This window comes from Stegodyphus dumicola, chromosome X1 (assembly GCF_044657685.1).
Source record: "Stegodyphus dumicola isolate Sdum_Otavi_A_Nest chromosome X1, ASM4465768v1".
NCBI classification, from domain to species: Eukaryota; Metazoa; Arthropoda; class Arachnida; order Araneae; family Eresidae; genus Stegodyphus; species Stegodyphus dumicola.
Window position 1 is genome coordinate 254257162 of NC_140780.1, and position 19938 is coordinate 254277099.

A 19938-nucleotide genomic window follows, 5' to 3' on the forward strand; every position below is an offset into this window, starting at 1 on the left:
AAAATGGTATTTCATCGAATCTTAGCAGAAATTAAAACGAAGGTAAACAGCTCTACTACACTAAATTCAAATTTCGTTCTTCTCAATGGTCGTGAAATATTGAATATGTTAACTGAAGAACTGCAAAAGAATGGAGCAGATCTTGCACGAAAATATGAGCGAGATCTAAACGCATTTGAATTCTGCCAGGAACTTGCCGTTTTTAAAGAACAAGTCCCAATGTTATTTGGCAACATAAAAAAGGCCAGCATTTTCAATCTCTTGCAACAGATCTACACCTATGATTTGCAGGATGTCTTTTACAATATTTGTATTGCGCTGCGGGTTTACTTAAAAGGAAGCAGTCAGACGAGATGGTTGGTGTGAGATGGTTGGTTGCTAAAACTTATTAAAAAAAAAACTATCTGCGATCATTGATGAGCCAGGAGCGTTTATCAGGTCTCGCAATCGAAAATCAAACAGCACATCAAATTAATTATGACGATGCCATAGACTTATCCGCAGAACAAAAGGCTCGCAAAGTAAAATTTTAATCCCGTAATATTTTAAGAACGCTGTAACTACATATTATTTTCATTTACGACTACATATATGATTGAACGTTAGCACTTACTTATTTAAGCATGTTATTGATAAAAAGGAATTTAATTATCCATTTCATTAGTGATTTATAACATGTATATATTCGTTTAAGCTATTATTAGTAATGTGCCATTTCTATTTTTCGTACTATGCTGAACTTCTTTAGTCTTTAGTATGGATTCTTTTCCATTAATTTGGCTAGGTATTATTGCAAATATTACAAAACTGCCTATTTTAGAGAAAATCTAAATTTGATTATTACAATGCAAAAGTAGTCTTTTGTGTGAATATGTAAGTATTTATTACGTTATCGGGCTGTGTGAGGACGATAGTAGAGTTCTTGAGTAGCCTATATAAAGGCGTTATAGTGAAATTAAATTTTAAAGTGCCAGGTTAAAATTCCTGTTAATTTAGAGAAATTTGTGTGTTAATTATTGAATCCATTTCATTCGTGATAACTTGTATATATTTGTTTAAGATAGTAATTAGTAATGTGTCATTTCTATTTTTTGTACTATGGGGAACTGCTACTGAATCGTTTTCCATTAGTTTGGCTAGTTATTGTTTCAAATATCGCAATTCGTGATAATTTTTTTTAAGATATCATTTAGTAATGTGTCATTTCTATTTTTTGTACTCTTCTGAACTGCTTTACTATTTAGTACTGAATCATTTTCTATTAATTTGGCTATTTATCGTTGCAAATATTGCAAAATTGCGCTTTCAGAGAAAATATAAATTAGATTATTACAGTGCAAAAATAGTCTTTTGTGTGAATACGTAAATATTATTATGTTATAGGGCTGTGTAGAGTTCTTGAGTAGGCTACATAAAGGCGTTATTGCGAAATGAATTTTTAATGTGCTAGGTTAAAGTTACTATTAGTATAAGAGAAATCGGTATAAAATTATTCAATCCATTGCATTAGTGATTTGTGATTTGCTTATATTTATTTAAATAAAATTTTTTATTATTTAGTAATGTGTGATTCCCATTTTTGTACTGTGCTGAGTCTTTAGTACTGAATCGTTTTCTATTAGTATCATTTATTAGTATGAGTAATTATTGTTGCAAATATTGAAAAAAAAAAAAAAAAAATGCTCATTTCAGGAAAATGTAAATTTGATTAGTTTAGTGCATTGATTATTTAGAAGGGTTTTAAATTATGTAACTTTTGGTATGTGTGTCGGGCTACTAGCGGCTGAGCGGTAAATTCTGAATACTAGTAGTTCGGTCGGGGGTTAGAATCCCGGCGAATTAGCTGGCTGCATGGGCGTTTCCGTCGTTCGCTCATGCGTACTTTGCATAAGAGCCAATTACTCTTAGAAAGTCCTTAGTGAAGGCATCTTTCCTCTTATGCTTTGCCGTAAGTAAAGAAACTAAACCATTTATTATGTACATTTCTTTTATAACAAAAAATGGCATATAAAGAATTTCTTACTAAAAAATAGATTTTATATTTTATCTCAAACCGTACTTATTTCTATGTTTATTTAAAAAATTAAAATTTGTTAGAGAAACTTTAAGGAAGATGGGTGAGGGCGGCAGTTTTACGTTTTTGCCCCACCTAGGGAAAATGCTAATTCCGGCGCTGCCACGATACTGAACTTCGTAATAGTGACGTCATCTTTGTGCCTTTATGCCATGGAACTCTTGCGCCTTAGAGAAGAATTACTAACTTAAATAAAAGGCGTCAGCTCTCTTTCTTTTTTCCACCCAAAGCTGCCCGCGCTGGTTAGACCAAACCCATCCATCCCTGCCCAGAACGCAGCTCCAAATATTATCACACTACTACAAATTTTCTTACAATTGTTATAAGTGTTACTTGTTCTGTTTTCCTAAATACAGATCGATGAAGAAGCATCAAAGACCTACATATCAATGCGTTTTGCGTAAGGAATCTTACTGTACTACACACAGAAAAGAAACTGGAGTAATGAAATGAAATTCTATAATGCAATCAATGATTTTGCAGGGCAAAAAAAGCAAAAGAGCCCTTCAGAATGGAATTGAAGTTTTATTTCAGAAATAAACCAATAGCTTTATTTACTAAGCTGTATCTCGTTTTATGCAGACGGTTTCTCTCCATTATTTTATAGCCTTTGTTTTTTATTGAGAAGGGTGCCGATGTTCTGTTTTTGCCGTTGAGCCATTCTGATACTGAAAACTTAGTCTGAATTACTGTAATCATATCGTATTGTCATTCACATAACATCACAGTTTCAGATAACCCAGTGACGTAAATTATTTCATATATTTAGGCTTTAAATTCAAATTAACAGTGCGGTCAAATATATTTTATAAAAGTAGTCATGATTAACTTTAAAGCATTTTTTTTTTTTTTTTTAAATTTCGGGGATTCTCTTGATTATAGATGGTACGCTATTAAATAAGTAAGGACCAGTGGCGTAGCGAGTATAACTGGCGCCCGGGGCAAAATACCTTTTTGGAGCACTCCCCCCCAAAAAAACACAGTAATATAATGTATAGAATATATTCGTAATAAGAAAATAATGCAAATAGTAATAAAATGCTGAATCTGCCATAGAAATACTCTAAAACTTGTTAAGAATAGTCACTACCTAACTACACTAGCACTGGATTCGGAAATGAATCCGTGTAGGCTTAAAAATCAAACATACGATGATCTGGAATTAGTTAAAAAGGTATTATTTATTTTACATATTTATACAATTGTTATTTAAAAAGTACAATTTTTAAACAATTAAAAGTTTAATATACATTACACATATGTAGATATATTTATTAATAATAATATAATATTATAATATATTAATACAATAAATTACTATGTATACATTTTTCTTGCCTTAGATGAAGGAAATTTATCAATTACTTCATCAAAGTCGATCATTTCAAATTTTTCTTTTTCCACATTTAAAAATGCTAGATGACTTAGGGGATCTTGTCCCACCGTTGATTGTAAATAGTCAAAATTTATTTTAATTTGCTGAACGAAAGTACATAGTTAGCATTTGATAATGAAATAGTAAGAAGTATTTGAAGTGCGACTCTTAGGTTTGGAAAAACATTTTCTCCATAGATCTGTAATGGAGTTTTAGGTTCAATTTCTTTTCTATGGCGGAGTAATAGCTTGCTGTCACATTCACTGCTCAAAACAATTAGGGGATATTGTGAGTTCGGTATGAAATAACCATGTACTAGACAACCATTTTAACAAAAAGAAATAGAAGAGATTATAAAGGAAAATTATAACCTTTACAAAATATGCAAACTTAGTCTGTTACGTCGAAAACTATGCGTATTAGATAAGGAGCGACCTGCAGCATTCCTTTGTAGTAGGAAATTAAAAACAACTGACACGCATTGAATGCTCTGTAGCAGTGAATATACAGTGATTCCCAAACGGGGGTTCGCGAAAATAATATCGTAATGGCGGATTTTTTAAAACGCCATTAAAATCAAAAGAAAAAAAAAATTAAAGAACACACCCACTGTAAAACAGATTGTTCGCTGTCTGTTTGTTAAGAAATCTATAATAAATTTCAATATTTTTCATTTCTTTTTCCTTATTTGTTTTTCAAAATTGCTTCATCAATATCAAATTATATAAACAATTTTATACATTATAATTTATTCCTCTTATTCAAGTAATCAAAGGTCCACCAGCGGCCGAGCGGTAAAGTCGCTGAACACTGGTAGTCGGTCCGAGGTTCGAATCCCCCGAACGGGCATGGCTGCATGGACGTTTTCGTGGTTTTCCTCATGTGTAACGTGTATACGAGCCAGTTTCCCTTAGAAAGGTCCTCCACGAAGACATCCCTCCCCTTAGGCAGATAGCCCTCGAGGCTTTGCCATATACACACAAGTAATCAAATACTATTCTCTTTTTATTACAAACATTTATTTATATTTAAAACATTTTATCAATGTGATTAGTATCATGTTCTGCTTTATATTTAAAATCATTGCAGCAGTTTTCCCTTCTATGTAATATTTTTTTTATAATACAATTGGAAATAAATATCAAATTACGCCAGTTTACTACAGATTTTAGAATTAGATACTTGTTCACAACCGGAAACTGAGAGAGTAGTGTTGTATTAACTGTCTATTTTGCTTCTCTGTCGACGTTCATACATAGGCTTAGCACTAGTAAAGCTTGAGTGATAGTGATACTGTGACTGTCAAGTTCTCGTGTAAATGATTTAATAATTATTAATTTAATTATTATTATAGCTTATTTTTATTATGGATTGATGGTTAAAAACGTGTCGTTTAGAAACGAGACATCATAATCGAGATGATAGTACTGAAAACTGTAGTGAGGTACCGTTTCACCAGACGAAACACAAAGGAAATGATGATAGAAAAGGGAAAAAGCGAAAATATGAAAGCGACTATCTACAATTGGGTTTTGATTTTACTGGGGATGAGTCGGAACCTAAACCGCTTTGCGTTATATGTAACGAAGTTCTTGCCAACGGCAGTTTAAAGCCATCACTTCTTCGTAGACATATTGAAACAAAACATCCGACACACAAAGATAAACCTCTTGAATATTTAAAAAGAAAATTAGCAGATATCAAAAAGTGTAGCCGCCTTTCTTCTTTCTTGACTTCAAACGAAGATAGTAAAATGGCCCTTGAAGCATCATTTCGAGTAAGTTATAGAACTGCAAGATCTGGACAAGCGCACACAATAGCAGAAAATTTAACTGGACCATGTGCGAAAGATATCGCCAAATGTATGCTTGGGGAAAAGGCAGCAAAGAAAATTGAGCTAGTTCCCTTATCAAACAACACGGTGTCGCGTAGAATTAATGACTTGGCTAATTATGTGGAGAACGAACTTCTAAAGAGAATCAAATTGGATTATTTTGCAATTCAACTTGACGAATCGACGGATGTAACAAATGCCGCAGTCTTGCTTGTCTACGTTAGGTATCTTTTTACGAATATTGTTCAAGAAGATGTACTATTTGCAAAACCTTTGAAAACCTACACAACTGGAGAAGCGATTTTCGATATGATCAATGAGTATTTTGAAAAGAATGGAATACGCTGGTCTTATTGTGTGGGTGTGTGTACAGATGGTGCAAAATCAATGACAGGAAAATTCTCTGTTTTTGTGGCACGGGTGAAGAAGATCAACGAGTAAATTCAATGGACTCATTGTTGTGTTCATAGACAAGCTTTAGTATGTAAGCGTATTCCTGCAGAGTTATCTACTACTTTAAGTGATGCTGTGAAAATTGTGAACTTTATAAAATCGCGTGCTACAAATTGTCGTCTATTCCGTACGCTTTATGAGGATTTTGGAAGTTTCCACGTTTCTTTACTACTTCACACAGAAGTTAGATGGCTTTCCCGTAGTAAAGTTTTGACGCGTTTGTTTAAATTGAAGTCTGAAGTTCAAGCATTTTTTATTGATCATCTGTTTCATTTGTCTTCTTGTATATCCAATGTTCTTTGGCTGCAAAAGCTTGCGTATTTAACTGACATTTTTTGTAAACTGAATGAATTAAATATGTCTTTACAAGGCGAGGGTGTCACCATTTTCAGTGCACATGATAGAACTGAGGCTACGTTGAAAAAGATCAATTTTTGAATTCAATGCCTGCAGATGAATGAGTATGGATGTTTCGATTCTGTCAGCACTTTTTTATCAGAAAATTCAATTCAACTTGATGAAAACATTAAAAGGAGTATATGTGAACATCTGAACTATCTTCGATTAACTTTCGATGACTATTTTCCCAACAGATTCAATATATCCATCTCAAACAACTGGGTACGTAATCCATTTCAAGGAAATGTAAGTTCAGAAACCTCTCTAAATATACTGGAAAAAGAAAAACTCATAGAGTTATCTTGTGACAGTTCTCTAGAAACAATTTTTAAAGATCAATCTTTAATTGGGCCCACCAGCGGCCGAGCGGTAAAGTCGCTGAACACTGGTAGTTCGGTCCGAGGTTCGAATCCCGCGAACGGGCTGGCTGCATGGGCGTTTTCGTGGTTTTCCCCATGTGTAACGTGTATACGAGCCAGTTTCCCTTAGAAAGTCCTCCACGAAGGCATCCCTCCCCTTAGGCAGATAGCCCTCGAGGCTTTGCCATAATTATACACACACACAATCTTTAATTGACTTCTGGCTCAGTATACAAAATGAATATCCTGTTCTGTCAAAAAACGCCATTGAAGTTCTATTACCATTTTGCACAACATATCTATGCGAGAAAGGATTTTCAACATATACTTATCTGAAAGATAAATACAGAAGCAAGTTAAATGCAGAACCTGATATAAGACTGAAATTGTCAGATATTGAGCCTAACTTTGAATTGCTTTGTTCTATCGAACAGCCACAAATATCCCATTAAGAGTTTCTCCAAATGTAAAACATAAGAACCAGCTTGTTAAATTTATCTTGTTTTCAACTTTTATAACCATCATTTCAGTCTTATTAATGTTTTATTTTAATGTTTCACGATTAATCTATCAAATTTTATTGCTTTTTTTTAACCTGTCATTAACGACTGCATAGGGGGTTCGTCAAATTCTTTTGGACCTTTCTTTTGGTTCGCGAGAAAAAAAAAAAAAAGGCTGAGAAACACTGGAATATACGATGTCTCGAAGAGATGACTTAGTTGAATCGGTAGTCAGGAAGGCCATCAGTAGTTTACAGTAGAGTCAAACGAAATCCATTATAGCGGAAGTGTCAGGAGTTTTCAAAATGTCATTTCCAGACTAAGGAATCGTTTCTGGAAACTGGATGTTTGAGAAATTCGGAACAAGGTCGTGTTTTCGTTTTAAAATAAAAAGCGGGAGCCATATGCGCATTTCGTTTAAAAAAAACTAAAAATATATCTCTATTTTAGAGAAATAAAGTAGTCAGAAAGAACGTTTTGTATGCGGAGATATTTGGTTGATGTACTGCAAACATTTTATTACACAATTTTATCAGATAAACCAAGAAAATAAATAATTAATTATATTACAATAATTATTAATTTTAAATATATTTTCCAGAAATCGATCAAAATAAAAACTGAAATTCTCCAGAAAATCTTGTTTGGAGACCATTTGGCGCCCCTTTGCGAGCGGCGCCCGGGGCGTCATATACCCCCTTGCCCCTCGCTACGCCACTGGTAGGGACACTACAGGCAGCTTGGAAAACAAGCAGTTTTTAAAACTTAATCATCTCGCATATTGTTTATAAAACAATCCGCCGTCAGATGGCAGTACTTTAGAAGTAAAAATTTATTTGCTTGAAACCGAACGAACACACTACGCCGAGTCAATCTAAATGGATAATTGAAGAAGGTAAACCGAAAAAGATATAAGAAGAAAGTTTCCGAAAGGATACTTACACTTAGCCAGACCGAGGTGACATATGGGCTATGATTAACGGAGGCTTAACTTCAAATTCATAGCCACTTTACAGATTTCCAATATTTTTATGCCGAGTGGATGGCTGGCGGTGACCACAAAGTGACGCTTAGAGGTAAAACATAGATGCCGAATTTGAAAACGGTATGAATAGAATAGAAAGATGCGGAATTTCATTTCGGTAGTAATTGAGAAGAGTTTAAGAAAACCATAAATTATTATTAATATTTTAGGCGTCTTTAACCAGGATTTTTTAAGAAAACCCAATTTTCGATGCTAAGAATGGTTCTAATTAACATGTTACCAAGGGAAGCTATTGAAAATGACTATAGTTGTTAATTCACAGCTTCCAGCAGGGCAGAAATGCATCAGAATACGAGACTTAGGATTTCATTAATATTTTTAATTTAATACTGTTAATAGCAGCGTTAACTAACTAGTTTTTAATTGTTTGTTAGATTCTTATAGTTATCAGTAAGCAGTCGTTAATTTCGTTTTATTTTTAGCGTACTCACACCTAGAAAAACTAATAGACTACTTACAAGCTACTTATTTAAATTAAAAAATTTTCAGAACATTAAAAATATTGAAACTGTCTCAGCCTTATAAAATCAGGACTTCTGCTAATCAAAATACCTGGCAAGAATAAAATCAGCAGGTTTTATTCTAGCTTCGATATAAATTCGCATATTTTTGGCATTTCAGTTTTAAATTAGTGAAAAACGAAGCATGAAAAATCTGCGAGGATATACAGTATAGCATTATTTTTTCAACTATTTCAGTTAATAAAAACTATCTTGAGGAATATTTGAAGGGTCCTGAAAACTTTACATAAATATTATTGGTTCAAAAGAGATTCAAATTGATCATTTCTACAAACATTATTAAAATAGATATAAAATTTCTAAAAAGTCTCTAGTCTTCAAAAATAGCTATAAAGTTTGTCATCGAATTTATAACAATTCTTAAATATTGGAAAAGGGTTTGAAAGGGAACACGAAAATACATATTTTGCATCAAATGTGATGCATGATAAAAGACCCTTTAACAAACATGAATATCTGTTATTCAGGCTGTTTGAAAAAAGTTGAACAGCCTTAAATGTTGATCCTAAACCTATTCTTCCAGTTAGAAAAAACCGGTAGAATGCTTTATAAAGACCATTTAAGCAATGGGAATGAGACCGTTTTCATAAATAAAATACTTAATGTTTATATGGTCCCATAGAAAAAAAAAAAAAAAAAAAAAAAAAAAAAAAAAAAAAAAGAAGTCCAATTTCAATACCTACTACCCATCAAAAATTTGAGATTTTTTTTATATCACTTTCAGAGAATAACTAGAAAATAGACACCACTTATTCCGAGAATAAAGTCCATCAATGGTGGTGTGATGAAACCTTTGAACACTTGAGATTTGAAGTGGGTTCAGATCCAGGAAAAAGAATTGGTTGCATTTATGCTTTTATAGGTTTCGCTAAATGTAATGTAAATATGACCTAGTTTCTCTTAAAATGTCCAAAATGGAAATACCCTTTTCTTTAAGTAGACAGCCCTCGTGCGATTTGCCACATTAAAATAAGCAAATAAACTTTCTGGGAATAAATATTTCCACAATGGATACAACAGCAGTTGCTATGATCTCTGTAGCTTGTTCCATAAAACTATTTACTGCACATATTTCTCTAAATGTTTCACGTTAATTTTATGAAACTTTCTGCATTTCATATATTACAGCACAATGAATATTTCACTCACAAATATCTTCTAGATTTTAATCAACAGAGATCATATAAAAAACTAAATTTTTTATTCAGGGTAGCCCCTTCCAAATCAAAATGTACAAATTGTCTTTATCCATTTTGAGAATCTTTGTAATTAAAGATACACGGGTTCCACTTACCCAATGGGCTATAGCAAGCTATAAGGCCATTGATTCCACAATGCTTAAATTACAGTGCCTTGTATTTTTTTTTTTCAACTTTCGATAAAAAAATCTTTATTTAATTTCAAACTTTATCAAAATTAAACAAAAATATTATTACATTCCTTAACCAAATAACACTTCCAGTAAAATTTTAAAGCTTAATGATTGCATGATTGCATTTCTAAATACAAGAATTTTTATTCATTCTGAAAAATTACTCAAAAAATGCAGAATTTAATTTTCTGTTGTACTATTAACATTTTACAGCACAGATGTATTCCTACTTAAAAATTAGCCTTCTGCGATGTCTCCCAAGGTATTCCAAAAATGCAAGATCACTCTGAGGAAAAATCTTCGAATGTAAGCAAATCAAGTAGCATGGAATCAAGACGGTAGAAATTCAACCATCAGGAATGCATCTTATGTAACAAATACCCAATTTTTTAAAAAAGATTTACTGAAAAATTTTTGCATTTTAATATATAAATTAAATATTGATAAGATTCTATCAAAAGCTGATGCAAACTGAAAAACAATAAACTGAGTGTCCATTCTTAAGCTTCATGATTTTTATTTAAGCATTGTTTGTCGTAATTACAATAGTGAAAGATAATTTTCTGCTTTGAAAAGAATTAAATATTATCTGCAATCATCATTAGCATAACCCATATTAAATAATTTAAGGCATTTTACCCATTATTAAGAAAGATAGTTCATAGTGAAATTACATGTAGATTTTCAGATAGTCAACACTGCAAAACACTGTGATTAGAAGCTTTGAAGCTTCTTTCTGCTGTATGTGTTTTCACAAATTAAATATGCATTATCTTCATTATATTATAAATATTATTGATGTAAATTAAGTGTCCTGGGGGTCCTTAATAAGGCTGCCCTGGGGGTACATGCCCAAGATTTATATTCATGGAAATAAAGCCTGTAGCCATCTTTGTTTAACGCTGTCTACACAGTTAAGGTAAAAACTATTGATGAAATAAAACAGGAACTTTTAAGTTAAAATTAAGAAGCTGCTGTATTTTTCACAACTGAACTTTCTTAACAAAGTCTTTGTTTGTTGATATCCACATAAAAACATGCTTCATCTCAATATTTACTGCATTTATTTGAGCTTTTTCACAAATCCATGTGATATTAATGAAGGGAAACCCCTTATAATGGAAAATTAATAATTCATTCAAGGAGATAACAGAAAAAACTTTATATTAATTTAACAACGGATAAAAGCATGCCCGCAGCGTTGTAGTGGGAAAACTTTATACGAAATATTTTCTTCAATAGCAAATTAATTCACATACACATTCTTGTCAATTTTTTTCTTAGCCTAGAACAGAAGATACAGTTTTAATCATAAAGTCTCACAATATTTGCTTATTAAAGTATTCTGTTCGCGTTTAGCCTGCTGTAGAATTTAAAAATTCTTTTATGAGTCCACTTCTTTAAGAAACTACAGCAACTTTATTCACCGAGAGAACAATAACATCACAAACTTTAAGCTGCTTTTAAACTTCAGCATTATCTTTTTTCAGTCTAACAGCTGAAAGTAATCTGATTTATTGATTAACAGATTATGCCAAAGTATACGAAGGGTATCTGCCTAACAGCAGAGGAATGATATGTAGAACTTTCTAAGGGGGGGATAGCTCATTTACATTATACACGAAGAAAACAATTAAAGCCAGCTTTTCACTACGAACCAAACTGGGACAAGATACCAGTGTTTAGCACTCTCTTTAATCAGCCTTATGGTCAGAATTAAGCTAAAATAATATGGTACATTTGTCCTGCCATTGAAAACACACTTTTAGAGATATAAATATTAAAATGCTTTAGACAATGTTAACAGTGCCTCACGATGCTACTTCGAATTCTTATTTTGCTAGGTCACATGACTCCTTCAAAATTTAGCATTTCGATGAATTTCAACATTTTTAAGCATTACTTCAAATGCTATTTCTACTTAAATCTTCCCATGGCATCAAATTTTTAGTATTTGTGCAAACTTTAGAATTGTCAGTTTCCATGTATAAAATTCCAAATGTTATTATATTTTGGGGATGATCTATAGACATATTACAGTTGCTTAAACAATGTTATGGAACAGTGGGGATGCATAAATCCATTTCATGGGAAAATTCTGCCATTGATTCTCTTATAATTCAAAGAAAACACATAGCTTTTCATTTATTACCTCCAGAACCATAATAATTTATATCTGCATGCATATCACCAGTTTCTTTTGATAAGCAGTTTCTTTTAAACAGCCAGTCACAAATAATCATTCAAAATAACACATATCTCACCAAACAACAACTTTAAATTTCAGTCTCAATTTGCAATTAAAACATCATGCTTCATTGAATACTGAACAAAAAAATAGCCTTTTTTCTTCATCATAATAGAACACATTAACATAAGTGGACTGTGAACATGATAAAAATAATAATTTTCACTTTACCTGTGCACATGCAGACTTGTGTGTTTCTTGAAGCAGCTTTGATAGATGAGAAGACCTACGGTAAGATATCTTTTTTCTTAACAATTATATAAATCAATACCTGCATTTGCTTTAAACTTAAAAATCTCATTGTCAGGTAGTATGGAAGCGACTATTTTGTACTGAGTCTAAAATATTACTTATTACAGTACAAAGTCCATAATCCGGACTCGTTGGGACTTCGGCGATTCCGGATTAGAGATTTTTCCGAATTATAGATCATCAATTTAAATCTGGTATGATGACATGCAGAAATTATACAGTTAAAAATATGAAACCGTAATTTATGAAATAAAGAGCAATTATGATCTAAAGGGTATCAAAATTTACCAAAAAAAAAAAAAAAAAGCTTAATATTTGTTTACTTTATTAAACATTTCTTTCAATGTAAGTTGCTTAAGTTGATTCCTTTTTTGTGCTAATACTTTCTCTTTAATTCTATAAACAGACAATTTCTTGTTCAGTTACAAAGTTCCACTGTTCAAGTCCTGTAATAACTATGTCGAGCATACCGACCAACTTGTCAATCGAAATTTTTTCATTTTCAATAACCTCTCTGTCACTTTCTCCACTATCGGAAGTGGTATTTTCTGGATCTAGAACCATACTACAGATTTCGCCGTCTGTAGAATAAACATTAAACGTGCATGCGTACAGCATACAAAAAAAAGTTTGTGGCTTTGAGGTCCGGATTATAGATCATTTCGAGTAATTAACGTCCGGATTACGGACTTTGTACTGTATTATTATTTATAATTAGATATTAAGTAATATATAACTTAAATATTTAATTATTCATTACAGTAATGGAAGATGTTTATAAAATTTATCATTTAAGTACATTAAAAAACACAAATTAAATCTATTAAAAGTTTTATCGATCAATTTCTATTAATAAAAACATAAAGAAGATATTACAAGGAATCATCTTCTTCTGCTCATGTATGCTCTTCAGGTTAAACTGATAGCACTTCCAACTACCAATCGAAAACCCGTGATTCAAATCCTGAAGAGGGAAACCTTATTTTCCATTTTCCTAGGTTTGAAAAATTCTAGTAGCTGCACAGTGATGTGCAACTAAAATTAGGTGAATGATTATTTGCCACCATAGTTAGTTAATGCTTAGTTAGGATGACTAGGTCTCACTCTCCTCAAAGTACGGAAGAACACAGAATTTTTGCCTTCTCTCTCAGCACACTCTCAATTGCAACTAGTAGCATAACCCACTAATATCAGAAAATCCACAGCTTGAATCTACGCTTTGAAAAAAATCTAACAGCTCTACAATGTATAATGCTTTTAAACTGCTGAATACAATGGAATGCATCATTTATCCTTAATAATATTAATCAGATATCAGTATTTTCTTTAAACTTAAAAAAAAAAAAAAAAAACCTCACTGTTGAAGGTCTAGTATGTGGCATTAGAAGTTAAAATAATCATACAAATGGTTTATAAAAATTTTCAATTAAGTATACAAATTAATTTTGTGGGATCACATGAATTATATGTACCACCAAATACAGTATCAATGAAGTACTATTAAAAATACATATAAATTCCTATACTGTATGCATACTCATTTTAAATTACTCAATAAAATGTAATGTACTGTGCTGCTGATATAAACTACAGTGCGTTCCAAAAGTCCTGAAATATATTGTTTAAAAAAGATTTATTAACAAGACCTGTACAAAGGGTTAATATTCTTCAAATACTGTCCATGAGCATACACATGTTCTTTCCTCCAACTCTACCAAGTACAACCCCTTAAAGGCCTTGATGGGAAACTCCTTTAAATTTGTCACAGATGCTTGGATAGCATCAATGCCATCAAAACAGCATCCTTTGTGTACTATCTTGATTTGGAGGAATGAAAAGAAGTCAGTTGGAATGAGATCAAGACTGTAGGGTGGCTGTGGTAGTGTTCCCACGTTATCCTTCAGCAGGAACTCATGGGCACACAGAGATGTGTGGCTGGGCACATGTTGTAATGGAGAAGCCATGGGATGTCTTTTTCCATCAGTATGACCCCTTTCTGCAAACTTTCCTGAACACTCATGTAGTTGACAGCAATATCAATCTGTCCTTGAGATACTAGATTTAGGTACTCTTGCAAACAAAAAAGACAATCAACATTGTCTTCAGTTCAGATTTGCTCATCCTCGCCTTCTTCTGTTTCAGGAATGCTGGGATATACCATTTGGCATTTTGTCTTTGGGTCATATTGAGATGTTCACATTTCATCACCAGTAATAAGGTTGTTCTAATAATATAGTTCAATTTCTACACGTTCTTTCAGTTCACTCCTGATCAAAACTCGATTGGCCTTTTGCTTGTCCCTCAACAATTTGGGGACCAGCTTAGCGCACAGGTTTCACATGTTCAGTTCTTCAACGGTAACATCAGTAACAATGTGATGCACAATGATTTTTGGAAAGTTCAGAATGTCAGGTAACAGTTGAAGACTCATCTGATGGCCAGCATTCAACAACTCATACACATGAGTCACCTTTTCATCAGTTTGGCTTGTTGGTGGCTGTCCAGAGTGAGGTCACTGTCCAGCCCTTCCTGGACCCCTTAACCGTTTGACTGCTACACGGTGCAAAAGCGCTGTGTTCATTTGTCTCGAAAACCGCAATGCAGCACTTTTGTGCTGCGAGTTTCAGTGTGTCTTTGTTGCTCCGTGGGTGTAGTCTGACCTCACGCATACTTTGTAACACGAGTGCATTCTAAAATAACTAACAGTGTCACAGTTTTCGAGACAAATGAATGCAGCTCTTTTGCGTGGTTAATGGTTCAACTTCACAGAGTTCATAGCCACATTTTAGTTAAAAAAATAAGCACCTATAAGCACTTTTTAAGCACAATTTAAGAAAACAAATTAGCACCTGTCTAATTACATTATACACAACTGCATAACATTAAAAGAAAAATTAGGCTTGGAATTTAAATTATGAGAAATACAGTATTTATTAAGAGAGAATGAGCATTACTCAACAATGGAAAAAAATTACATTCTTTTTTTTTTTTTTTTTTTTTTAATTTTAAATAACAGTTCAATTTACAGAACTAGTTTACCATGAGAGAAAAAAAAACTATGTAGAACTAAACTATATTACAAGATTTTAATAATGAAATTTCAGTTCAAAATAGAAAAAATAAATAATAAGCCATATTTATTATATTTGCTTGGCACCTATTAATATTTAAATATTTTAACTTAAATCAAAATTCTGAACATTTTTTAAATTTTCATTGTATAACAGTTTTCCCTTAACAGATATTGCAAGCAAAGTAATTTAAGTAAAAATAAGTAAAAAAAAAAAAGAACTTTTCTGAAATCAGAAGACGGGAAATTGTTTCATGCAGTCATCCTTTAACAGTAAATCTTAACTAACCGGGATACTCGGAAACTGAATATCTGAAAATTCCGAATAGTCGAGTATAACTGGCAAAATAGGAAGAAGGGGGGGATTGTAGCCGTTCTTTAGATTTTTCGGCTAACTAATGCTTTAGACATTTTGATATGTGCATCATATAAAAAAATAGCCCAATGGAACTCGAAAATAATCTGCTTAGCAAGTACAGTAAAACTCTTTTATCTCTATTAAATAACAATACGTGCACCTTAATTCTTCCACAGCACGTGATATTACGCAATCGAAATCAACAGCTGCCAGTATTCAGAGAATAAATAACTGACTAAATAAAGGAAATAACTGACTAAATAAATAAATAACTAAATAAAGGAAAATGCCCCTTTGCTCCGTCATGCACCCATGTGGTATATTTATCATTGAGCAGGACACGTTGCCTACCATATTCATATTGATTAATAAAGAGATTTACCAATCTGGGGTGTTTTTCATTCTAATTTTGAATAGATTGCGTTCAATTTCCGGAACAGAATCATTCTTTGCTTGGGTTGATAGACCGCAAAACTTTTAGTCCTATTCAATCCAGGGTGGAAAGTGACCCCCCCCCAAAAAAAGTCCATTGCATGCTTTGCTGCGAACTGTAATGGTTTCAATATTCGAGATTTTGCGGAGAAAGGGGAAAAACCCCAACTTCAGTACTGTATAATGCACTGGCAAAAAAACTATTTGATTATTTTTACTGTATTAATGCCATTCCGAATATTATCCCTTAGAAAACTAATCTGTGTTAAAACACACTTGGGCCATTTTTGAAGTTTATCTATACTTCAGCAGTTACTGCAAATATATTATTATAAATGATTCACCCTCTGATATTCCATATAAGGAAGAAAAGTTGTTTAGGTACTTTTCCGTTTTGTCAGCACAGATGATAAAGTCGCCAATAATGGTACAACTGATGCCAAACGGAACATCCTCGCAGGTAACCTTTTACGCATCATTTCCAAAACAAATCGCATCCATTTCTTATCCGATTGATTGTTTCTTTCAATACTAGCATACAATTACATAGACTTTTTATCAGGTAGTTCAATTTTATACTCTAAGGCCATTCGCGGTAATTAAGTCAATTAGGATGCAATCACACTGCTCACCCGAAGTCGAAAATATAGATAGAAAAGGCAAAGTCAAGGGTTAAATTCATCAATTCTAATGAGAATGCATTAGCGAAGTAAAGCACTACAGTTTTACACAATTTCTGAGTAAGCTATTCGTACGAATTGAAATAATTCTTGCATTCCAAATTAAGATTTAACTTGAAATTAATGTAGATAATTACTAAGAGAATTAGACTTTTTTATAGCATAGTTTACTCAAGATGAGCACTTAGGGTCACGTGATATGAACCGGTGAATCAGGATGTTGAACCATGAAAGCATAGTAAATTCTTACATTAATGTCTTTTTACAAATTTATGGTCTTTATTTATTGGTTTTTTTATAAAATTTTAAACGATATTAAAATGTTTATGCCTTTAAAATAAAAGAATTCTTAAAACTAACATTTTTTATGTGTATACTGTATGTTCTCGGCAATAAAATCTGCTTGACAAGATTTGCGCCGGTGAAACGGAAAAGTACTGGGAAAAAACGTCTGTTCGTTAAAAAAAAAGCACTAAAAACAAAAAATTAAATGTTTTAGAGAAAAAGTAAGCACCTATAAGGGCTTTTATATTTTATTTTCAAATATAAGGACTTATAAGCACTTGTAAGGACTGCTACGAGCCCTGACTTCACCCATCTTGTAATTTACACATAAAAATCAGCAGACCCCCTGTATGCTTGTTTAAACAGTTCAAGAGTTCCTGAAGTTTTTTTTTTTTTTTTTTTTATAATTTTTTGTGCAAAACTTGATCATCCAACATCGTTCAAAAGTATCCAATACGACGTGGTTTCAAAACAGGGAATACACAAAATCAGTAATCCTGATGCACTAATGCTCAGAGCAGATAAACCTAAGGTGTACTCCGAAGCACCTAAAAAATATATTTCATAACTTTTGGGAGACACCTTGTATGTACAGTTTTAATTTGAAAGAAAAAGGCTTGGTTTTATTTGTTAGAACCTTTTAGAAAATTTTTGGCTGTGCTCTTGTGCAAGCATATGTTTTGCTTGTTTGTTTTAATCCTATAACTGGATAGGAAAGAGCTATTTAAGGTTTGAAACTACGGTCCTGCAAATTTATTCATGTTATGCCAATTCTGGTTTTTCATTATCAGTTCCTTTGACATTTATTATTCCACATGTCCTCTTTCTTACATGACAACTCTTTTTTAAAGAAGAAAAAAACATAACTTTCATATAGCTTTTTACTGTTAATTTGATATTTACAAAAATAAAATAAATAGATATATTTAATTACAAATATCTAGGGTAAGTAAGCTCTAACTGTAGCTTTTATAACTTTTCGACACATTGGGCACAATTTAAGAGATGGGGCACATGAAATGCAGGCAAGAAGATGTCCACATGGCAGGAACACTACACCTACTTCTTTATCCATGCATATTTTACAGAGGTACTGGTCATTAGAGAGAGATCCATCTCCCGCGTGTGACATTCCTGCAAAATTATTCATGTAATATAATTCATTATTTAAAAAAACTAACAAATTATATGAGTTTGCTTTACAATGTTCCAAATTTATCAGACATTTTGATAAAGAGGAAATAAGTCTCTTACAGCACCAAAAATTATTACATAAAACCACAAATTAGTTCTCAGTATTCCAACTTCCAAAATGAAAAATTAAAAAGGTAAGCATTATATTTGCATTTGCTGACAGCAAATAATACTTTATGTTATGCGACAAAAACTCTACACCATATAAAAGTGAGAACAATTTTCAATATAAGGTATATTTTCTTCAGTTACAAATGAGATAAGTTTCTGAAAACTCTGGGCTGAGTTTGTATATAATTCTGACCAATAATTTTTTGGTGTTGTAAGAGACTTATTTCCTGTGATGATAATAATACCACTATGGTGCATATGTGGCAATAATTACAGATAGCACAAATTTAAAATTTTCTTTAATCTGCACCTTAAAAAGTTCTCAAATCTCTTAAACCCTTCATAAAAGCATACAATGAAAAAAGGAAGACAATTTTTATTTAAAATTAAAACTTTTAATTAAAGCAGAATCTGAAACATGTTTAATTGGGTGGGGGTTAATATACATATCTTTTAAAATGCAAATGGGATTTAGTAAATAATTAAAATTCTTGAATCCTGGGGTTAATTGTCTCAATACAACAGCATGCTAGCAGCTGAACCAGAAGATTCCGAAACACTGGTAGTTCACCTCAGGTTCAAAGTCTCATGAATGGACTGGTTGCATTGTTTTATTTGTGTGTAACATGAAAATGAGCCAGTTTCCCTTAAAAAATCTTCAACAAAGACATCTCTTACCTCAGAAAGATAGCCCCCACGTGCTTTGCCATAATCTGAATCCAAACTCCAAACTTATCAAAAATATTTGAGATCAGTTCAAATTTTTAAAAAATTTCCAGAATTATTTTAAATCAAAGCAAATGTAGAAAGGAAGGGATTATTTCAAGAGTTAACAGAAACAAACACTAAACATGGAATGCTAATTTCTTGCCAAAAAATGCTAGGGCTGTCATAAAATGATATGATTGATTTAAGGTCTGTTGAAATTGCAACAGCCTAAAACTAACTTTCTAAAATTTTGAGATAAAAATTTAACAACTTTTAAGGTTAGGATTCAAATGACATATAAAGCCTAAAGATTCAATTTTTCAAATCTCATACCTTTCTCAAGAATTGTGAGATTCGAAAGACTAATAAAAAACATACACTATTAATACTGTAAATATAATAATGCTCCTGTAGTAACAGTCATTAAAACTATTAGACTCTATCTAACGTAAGCAAACTTATACAGAACATTTATGGTAGAAATAGGAAAAAAATTAATACAATTAACTTTCACTTGTTCCTTTCGGTTTCTCACAGAAAGACTACTTTTCAACGCAGGCAGAAAGACATTTGAATACACTATGTAACTGGCCTTTTACTTTTCATACAAGTCAAGCATGAGTAAATATCAACTAGGGGTGCAGGTTCTTATACCTTGATTGACAGTT

The 19938-nt window shown here is 32.3% G+C and overlaps 1 protein-coding gene and 1 long non-coding RNA gene across 3 annotated transcripts in view; one reads left to right on the forward strand and one right to left on the reverse strand.

Annotated features, from left to right (window-relative positions):
* Nucleotides 1-10455, forward strand: part of LOC118188691 (uncharacterized) — a 120709-nt gene extending 110254 nt beyond the window's left edge. The window contains exon 3 of the long non-coding RNA XR_004758151.2: nt 10146-10455. This is a non-coding gene — a long non-coding RNA (uncharacterized LOC118188691). The remainder of the gene's footprint in view (nt 1-10145) is intronic.
* Nucleotides 10456-18120: 7665 nt separating this feature from the next.
* LOC118188688 (putative inhibitor of apoptosis) overlaps nt 18121-19938 on the reverse strand; it is an 82748-nt gene continuing 80930 nt past the window's right edge. For both annotated transcript variants that reach the window (XM_035359184.1, XM_035359185.2), the window contains one exon: nt 18121-18391. In XM_035359184.1, the coding sequence (XP_035215075.1) occupies nt 18198-18391 (194 nt within the window). In that variant the 3' untranslated portion in view covers nt 18121-18197. The remainder of the gene's footprint in view (nt 18392-19938) is intronic.